Source organism: Lactuca saligna, chromosome 7 (genome assembly GCF_052625555.1).
Source record: "Lactuca saligna cultivar CGN05327 chromosome 7, ASM5262555v1, whole genome shotgun sequence".
NCBI lineage: Eukaryota > Viridiplantae > Streptophyta > Magnoliopsida > Asterales > Asteraceae > Lactuca > Lactuca saligna.
Window position 1 is genome coordinate 16,672,640 of NC_136423.1, and position 9,056 is coordinate 16,681,695.

The window sequence follows — 9,056 nt, forward strand, 5'->3', positions numbered from 1 at the left end:
GAAATTGTGAATGTGTCATCCACCATTTTCTTATATTAATTCAGTCCAACTACAAGAATCCAAGCTCATCAATTCGTTTCTCATTTTCGCAACACCATGCCAATGGCAACTCAAGAATCAATTTTGTTTCTCATCATTATAATCGTGAATTTATTCACCCTTTCAGTCTCTCAAAATTTAATGTTCCCCAGCTGCGATAACCTAAATTTCACTACAAACAGTACATACCAAAGAAATCTGGACGAAGCTTTGTCGTCCCTCACCTCTGATACAAGCATCACGTATGGTTTCTACAATCGATCAGTTGGTCAAACCCCCAATCAAGTCAACGCGATTGCAATGTGTAGAGGTGACGTTCAGCCAGAAGATTGTCGAACTTGCATAAACGACGCCATTACAGGATTAAGAGAAACTTGCCGAAATCAAAAGGGTGGAATTGGGTGGTCTGATAATTGTATGTTAAGGTATTCTAATTCAACCATTTTGGGAATTTTAAACACCAACGGAGGTGGTTACATGTGGAACATTAACAACGCTTCGAATGTGGACGAGTTTAATCAAGCTCTCCGCCAGTTGTTGGATCAACTAAGAACTGAAGCTTCAAATGGTGGCTCTCTTCGTAAATATGCTTCCAACAACATTACTGGCCCTAGATTTTCAACGATCTATGGGCTTATGCAGTGTACACCGGATTTATCTGAAGATCAGTGTTATGATTGTTTGGATACTGCAATTCGACAAATTCCTAATTGTTGTGATGGCAAACGTGGAGGAAGAGTTCTAAATCCTAGTTGCAATATTAGGTATGAAGATTCTAGATTCCTTAATGATACGGTGGTTCTCGCACCACCACCTTCGCCATCATCAACACCGCCAGCTTCTCCGCCACCACCACCACCAACTTCAGGTATATATATCTAAACCTCCGACCACCATCCTATATATTATGCTGTAAGATTTAATCTGATTAGTTCTTTTACAATAAAATTCAGGTAAGAGTAGTAGTAACACGATTATTATAGTCATTGTTGTTGTTGCTGCAACCGTTGGTGTTGTGATATCATTGGTGGTTTTCGTTTGCATCTTCAAGAAAAGAAAACGGAAGCTGCAAGCACGCCCTCCACAAAATTCAGGTGGGTGTTGAATGTTTCTTTTCTTTATTGATTATTCGTATTAGAGTATTTCCATTCACAATTAATCCAAATTAAAAAATTAATTTTTTTCTTCCACCTATATAACCAATAAAATCCAAAGTTTTACTCACATTAACAAATAAATTATTTTATTAAATACATATAATTTATAGTTTTTTTTATTCAAATAAAATTTATTAAATCTAGATAGATATGGTTTTATTGGTTTTTAAAATTAAACATTATAAAAAAAAATCATATATTTATTTTATTTATTAAATATTGGGAGAAACAATTAATAAAAAAAATAGGCCGAATGGTGTTTGATATGAAGACATGCTCGGTGCAAGTTTTTTTCTTTTTTTTTTTTTTTTTTTTTTTAATATACCAACCTAACACCAAAACCTTTATCAATGTGAATAGCCTTAGCTAGAGTATTAATTAGGGCTTTATATTATATAATAATTTTGACGATAATTCTAGTTTATGAGGAAGGAGATATGGATGAAATTAGTACGGCCGAATCATTGCAATATAGCTTTGGTATCATTAGAGCAGCAACAAATGACTTCTCGGAGAACAATAAGCTTGGACAAGGTGGATTTGGTTCGGTTTATAAGGTTAGTAACAAACCACAACAAAATCATCACTTTGTAATGTAATTTTCGACACAAAATCCATTTCAAAGAAGATATACTAAATTGTTTTCTACTAAAACTTTTAGGGTAAGTTACAAAACGGACAAGAAATAGCAGTGAAGAGGTTATCAAAGGACTCTGGGCAAGGCGAACAAGAATTCAAGAATGAAGTTTTGTTGCTTGCAAGGCTACAACATCGAAATCTTGTTCGGCTTCTAGGATTTAGCCTAGAAGGGTCCGAACGACTTTTGATGTATGAGTTTGTGCAGAATGCAAGCCTAGACCAATTTATATTTGGTAAGTTAGATTACTATTCTTGAAATTATATTATCCATATGATAAGGGTTAGAAAATGTGTCCTTTTAATATTAATTAATAAGCTTATGTTTGACAAATAAATTAGATCCAACAAACCGAGCGACTCTTAACTGGGAACGACGATTCAAAATAATAACGGGTATTGCGAAGGGACTTCTGTATTTACATGAAGACTCACGACTAAAGATAATTCACAGAGATATGAAAGCTAGTAACGTTTTGTTGGATGCACAAATGATCCCCAAAATTGCAGATTTTGGTATGGCAAGGTTGTTCACACAAGAAGAAACGCAAGGCAACACTAGTCGAATTGTTGGAACCTAGTAAGTCGTCATCCGAAAAATTAATATTTACACTAAAATCAATATATGACAAGCAAACACTTAAATGTGTTTAATGTGTGAATTAACAATTATTCTTGTTGTATTAGTGGATACATGGCACCAGAGTATGCAATGCATGGACAATTTTCAGTTAAGTCGGATGTATTCAGTTTTGGTGTGTTGTTACTTGAAATTGTAACGGGTCACAAGAACCATAACTTCCAAAATGGAATGGTGTCAGTGGATCTTCTTAGTCATGTAAGTGTGAAATATAGTTTGCTAATAAATTTTTCTTTGTTGAAACATATAGCTTCTAGTTTAACTATGCTAATTTTTCTTGTTGCAATTTGTTTAATATTTCTAGGCATGGAAAAGTTGGAGAGATGGAACAGCTTCAAGTTTGATTGATCCGACATTAAGAGATGGTTCTGATTCTATACGTGACATGATTAGATGCATCCACATTGGTTTATTATGTGTCCAAGAAGACATTGCTGAGAGACCAACAATGGCTTCTGTGGTTCTCATGCTTAGTAGCTTCTCTTTAACACTTGCAGTTCCTTCAGAGCCGGCATTTTTCATGCATACAAGTACGAATCCAGAAAAACCTCTATTCGAAGGGCATACTTCAAATAGTACAACTGATTCTAGACATTTGGAAAGCAAATCCAGGTCTTCACAACGATCTATAGCAACTGATATTTCTATGGACGACTTATATTCCCGATAGATAAATATTTATTCCATGTGTTATGAAATTATTGTGGTGGTTCCACAATAATGTTTTCTTATTCAATATTGATTTATTCTTGTGTTTTGTTTTCAAATATCAAGTATTGATTGTGAACACATCTAAAGTTTTTGCTTTGTATATACGATACTCATAGTTAATTTATGTTGTCGCATCTATTTACACTACAGGAAACTATGCATTTACGGAAGTATGTTGTTGGTAAAGTCTATGGCAATCAACCTATTGTGATGCAAATTTGTTAAATTTTAGACAAGATAATTAAACAATTGATAATTAATATTGTGAACTAATTATAATACTCTTAAAGTATCAAACAAACGATTATACGAAAGGTAAAATGAGAGTATTCTGTTATTATACAAATTAAAAACAGAACATAAACATAAATCCAACATGAAGATCACCCAATTCTTGATTGGTAATAAGTGCACAGAAGAACTTTTGTCCCTAAAGGAATGCGTTGAGAATATACTATAAACATCAATGTAGTCATCAAAAATATTTACACAATAAATACATAAAAACTAAGATACTTGTAGTCTAACATTATTAAGGTCCCGTTTGATAGTTTCTGTCTGGGAAAGTGCTGTTTGGGAAAGTTTTCTGACGGAGAAAGAAATCATGTTGTTTGATTGTAAATCTGATTGACTGTGCTGAATGATAAAAAAAAATATAATTCAATATAAAATAAATTTTAAAAAAAGTTATTTAAAAAAATTAATAATATAATAAAGAAAGAAAGAGACGGGGTTCAGTGTATAATTGTCTTTCCAACCCATTCAGTCAGAAATATGTAATTTTGGAGCTTTCTGGGAAAAATATATCTTTCCGGGAAAGACTCTTTCTTTTGTGCAAATCAAACAGTTTTTCCGATCCATTCAGCCAGAAAGATCTGTTTGAACCTGGAAAGATGCATATCAAATGGGACATAAATATACCACTCTACCAATATATAACATCGTACAAGACATGTATTAAAAGTAGATTAAAATATATTCGAGTTAACCATTGATGAAAAAAGATAAAAGATAAAAGAAAATATGAAAATAAAAAAGCTACATATGTATTATTTAAAAGTAGATTAAGGAAAAGATATCCGAGTTATCCATTAAAAAGATAAATACACATAAGAAAACATGAAAATATAAAGATAATATATATTTTACAACGTAATTAAAAAAAAGAAAAAAAGCGTTGCCAGCCCTAATTTCCCGGAATCTTTATACAAAAGTAAGTTTGGGAATTGACGCTTTCAATGCTTCGGTCTTTTAATCTTTTATCGTTTGAACAAGTAAACATGTCAGTTTGCATACATGCCACCGATCCATTCCACGATTTCTTTTGTCTTCAATAGCCTATGTTTTAATCAAGAAGAAGTCAACATTCAATCTTCAAATATAATATAATATCTAAATATGTGTTATTAAAAAGTAAAAGGGATAATGACTTGAAAGGGTAACGAACTTTTGACTTTTGTCACATTTAGTCACTAAACTTTTTTTCATTATCTATTTGCCATTGAACTATTGAAATTGTTCACATTTTACCCTTATGACCGGCTGTTGCCGGTCATAAGGGTAAAATGTGAACATTTTCAATAGTTCAATGGCAAATAGATAACGAAAAAAAGTTTAGTGACTAAATGTGACAAAAGTCAAAGGTTCATTACCCTCTAAAAAGTTCAATGACTAAATGTGAATAAATTTTCTCTTGTATTATGTTTTAGCAAATTATTTATTTTTGTTAAATTGTAGCAACATTTGTTGATGAAGAAATCTATGAAATAAAAAAAAAAAAAAAAAAAAAAAAACAGAACCTTGAAAATATATTTAAAAAAAACAAAAAACCAAAACCGAAATAAAAAACCAATGGTTTGACATTTTCCAAAATAAAAAATCAAAATTCCCAATCTGATTTTGGTTTTACAAAAAAATGAACCATTCTCACTGATGTGAATTATGACCATTAGTTTGGCATGCGGAATTTGTGACATCCCATGAATATGTAGTTACAACATCGTCTGAACTCGTAATTCATCACCTACAGGTTATGGGCCTGCTGGTGTTTCCACTGAGTTGTCTAGAATAGTCCCTGGTCGCCATCTATACTCTGGTAGATGACTACATCGCCACATTGTCGGTTAAGGTTATGGTATCTCCTTTCATCCTACATCACATATTTATCATCATCTATTTACCTAATTATCATCACCTTTCTATCATCACCCATCTCTCATCATTTTATTTCATCACACACCAACTATTTCATCTACCCATGTTTCATCCGCAACATATTTGTAGATATAAAATAATATACCGTTTAAATCTTTTAAAACATGTATAAAATCGTTCATCCAGCATAGATAGTAAATATTCAAATAATATGCACACATAGCACGTAATTCATATAAAATACTTCATATCTATGTGTAAGATGAAAATAACTATATATACCATAAAGATACCATAAATGCTTCCTAACTTCGAACCCCAATGTTTACTCTACTAAAGCTTCATATTCTCGGCTCTCTGGACCTAGAAGGGTCCAGATCTATCACACCAAAAAGCTCAAGATAGCTCTTCCTTTCACTCTACACACTCAAGCTCACTAGGGTTCTCACTTATGGGAAAGGTAGTCGCAATTGAAGGCCATAAGTGTCTTTAAATATGGCTCAGGCCCAAAGATTTAGGGTTTCTGCCAACAACGCGGACCCGTCGAGTCGCCTCACTGACTCGTCGAGTCCATTCATTAATCCGAGTCATCAGTCGCGACTTTACTTGACAAGTTGAGGTGTCAACTCGTCGAGTCTCTCTTCTTAACTCAAAAGAAAAATACTTAAATTATGATATCTGGAAATCCGGATGTTACATTTTGTTTTTTTATTTCATAGATTTCTTCATCAACAAATGTTGCTACAATTAAACAAAAATAAATAATTTGCTAAAACATAATACAATAGGAAGTTTGTTCACATTTAGTCATTGAACTTTTTAGAGGGAAACGAACTTTCGATTTTGTTCACATTTAGTCAGTAAACTTTTTTTCGTTATCTATTTGCCACTAAACTATTGAAACTGTTCACATTTTACCCTTATGACCGGTAATAGCCGGTCATAAGGGTAAAATATGAACAGTTTCAATAGTTTAGTGGCAAATAGATAACGAAAAAAAGTTTAGTAACTAAATGTGATAAAAGTCGAAAGTTCGTTACCCTTTCAAGTCATTATCCCAAAGTAAAACCATAGAGCAACCAGCCAACTCCAGCCGTCATAATTTGACCTTTCAATATCCTTAATATGTTTGTGAGGACCAATTTTTAAAAAGTATAAGTGTAGGGTTTAATTGCAAAAGTAATATATAATCCGAATCGGTCCAAACGTATATTGGGGTTCGAGACGAAAAGAAAAAAAGGTCTTTACAAAAATATCATAAATATTCAAAAAAAATATCATTTATTCTTCACTATAAACGCGTACAATTAGCAATAAGAAACAAATCAAATTGTTTATCTTTTGAGCTAGTTTGAGTTTGAACTAACTTTAAATCCTAAAAATCATTTAAGTATTAATTATATATATATATATATATATATATACACACACACACACACACACACACACACACACACACACACACACACACACACAACATATCCCAGAAATTTTGGACCCTCTGAAGACGTGAGCCCGTGGGCGGTCGCCCGGGTTACCCACCGTCTATACCAGCCCTTCATATAATATTAAAAAATATTATCTATCTTCTAGAAATTGTTATAAAAACCACAAGTTCCAAAGGACCATTATAAAAATCATCTAAGCGATCAATATCTTTACATGTTTTACAAATTCAAAACTACCTAAATAATAATAAAAAAAAAATTATAAAACGGACAACGTTATTAGACCTTCCGGTATGGTGCAGTAGAAGACACATAGGAACTGAGGTGGCAAGGCACCCTACGTGTGAACACTCCCCCAGGTGTCCGTAATTACCTTGTGGCGTTGCTCTGGCTACAGGCAAAGACGTGTGACTTGATTAGTTAATCGTTTCATGACTGTTTTTCCATCTTTTCCTTTTGAATGTTGCCGACAACAGAAAAAAAAATCAAATTTAAAAGTTAACACACACACACACACATATATATATATGTATATATATATACTCTCTCTCTCTCTCTCTCTCTATATATATATATATATATATATATATATATATATATATATATATATATATAATTTAAACAAACACATTTTCAAACACACTTTCAAACATAAATATGAATAATTTTGCGAGTTCGATTTCTTCTTCATCCGATGATGACAACTATGATGATTATTAACGTATCATTATTTCAACATTATTGGTATTTTGTATTAACCATATTATCAGGGTGAATATGTAGATTATATATATACATATTTGTACTATTCAAACAACATAATGTCAATGATGACGACGTGGATGAGGACATAGATGATGAAAACGGGGCCGGTGGCGACACTCACGACAATGATGATGAGTAATATTTTCAATGTTTTTTTAGTAAATGTTTTACATGTTTATGTTTTTTTAGGTAATTTAAATTTAAATTTGTGTTTTTTAATTAATATAAATGTTTTTAATTAATATTGTTTTTATTTTTGTTTAATAATTATTTTTTAATTTATTCTAATATCAAAAAGTAATAATAATAAAAAAGATAAATACAAAGGAGTGGTAATCATTTCCAATAGATAGTAGGTTAATGATAGACATGTAATGAAACTAACGTGATACATATCTAGCAATATTTTTCTAGTGAGTTGGTGACGACATACCCCTTAAGGCTTTAACCTTATAGAAGTTTTATTGACTTTTACCAATAATAGGTGACTTTTACATAATATTTTCAGCTATATATAATAATTTATTATTGTGAAATCTATAGAAAAATCCTAAACTTTTAGAAAAAACATCAATAAAATCTTAGTTTTTTTTTTTTTTTTTTTTTTTTTTTTTTTTTTTTTTTTTTTTTTTTTATTAATAGAAAAGTCCTATTATTTTGAAAAAAATCATATAATATATCATTTGCTGGTCAAATATAAGAACGACTTTTTCGTTTATTTATTTATTTATTTTTTTGAAACGGCAATATATATATATATATATATATATATATATATATATATATCTTATAAAAGAAATCTCACTATTTTTATAAATAAATTGAATATAATAATAATATTTTTTAAGACGTCCAAACCATTAAACTAACAATACAACTAATAACCAATAGAATAATATTAAATTTTAAATTTAACCCTATTTTAATTAAATTGTACAAAAAATAATACAAAAAATACAAATACTCAATGTCCAAACAGATCTCCTTTTTGCATTGCCTTTTCGATAGCAAAGCGCTATCTATAGGCATTCTTGCTCGTTAGCGCTTTAGTTTGATTGCAGCTAGCGCGCCCCTTTTCTTTCCACTTTCTCTTAGTCAAGCTTTGAAGCCCCTACTGGGATGGGATCTTTGAAGAAGCGCACCTTCTTCGAGGTTGATTCCCCCAGATCAAATGCAAAGATGTTACCCCGCCTCACTTTTCCTTTTTATCTTTGCTTATGACCTGGTCTTGAAATATTGAATCCCATTTAATTCGGCAGTAAATAAGCACATTAATTTCCACTGCAACTCAAATTCCTAATCTCTAAGATTTCTTTAAAAAAACCCTAGCCACCACCGCTACGACCATCGTAGCAGAACACAACCAACAATCTTGTTAGCATCTATGCTACCTTCAACCACCGAATTCATGTATTTCTCTAGTATATCTCCCCCCGCCACTCTGGTTATCTTACGTCCAACTGAAAAACCTTTTTCTACAGATGCTTTCTATTTCCAGATTTATTT

At 31.6% G+C, this 9,056-nt stretch overlaps 1 protein-coding gene across 1 annotated transcript; it reads left to right on the plus strand.

The window, feature by feature from the left end:
- Window positions 1–3,323, plus strand: LOC145004384 (cysteine-rich receptor-like protein kinase 15). The gene is made up of 7 exons (XM_078963295.1): window positions 1–907; window positions 993–1,133; window positions 1,617–1,753; window positions 1,858–2,068; window positions 2,175–2,412; window positions 2,520–2,670; window positions 2,777–3,323. The coding sequence occupies exons 1-7, from the start codon at window positions 97–99 to the stop codon at window positions 3,140–3,142; spliced, it is 2,055 nt and encodes a 684-aa protein (XP_078819421.1). The 5' UTR covers window positions 1–96; the 3' UTR covers window positions 3,143–3,323.
- The last annotated feature ends 5,733 nt before the right edge of the window (window positions 3,324–9,056 follow it).

Coding starts and splice junctions, on each gene's coding strand:
- LOC145004384 (XM_078963295.1), top strand. CDS start 97: ATGCCAATGGCAACTCAAGAATCAATTTTGTTTCTCATCATTATAATC. Junction 908..992: donor ACCACCACCACCAACTTCAG/GTATATATATCT, acceptor AATAAAATTCAG/GTAAGAGTAGTAGTAACACG. Junction 1,754..1,857: donor GATTTGGTTCGGTTTATAAG/GTTAGTAACAAA, acceptor TAAAACTTTTAG/GGTAAGTTACAAAACGGACA.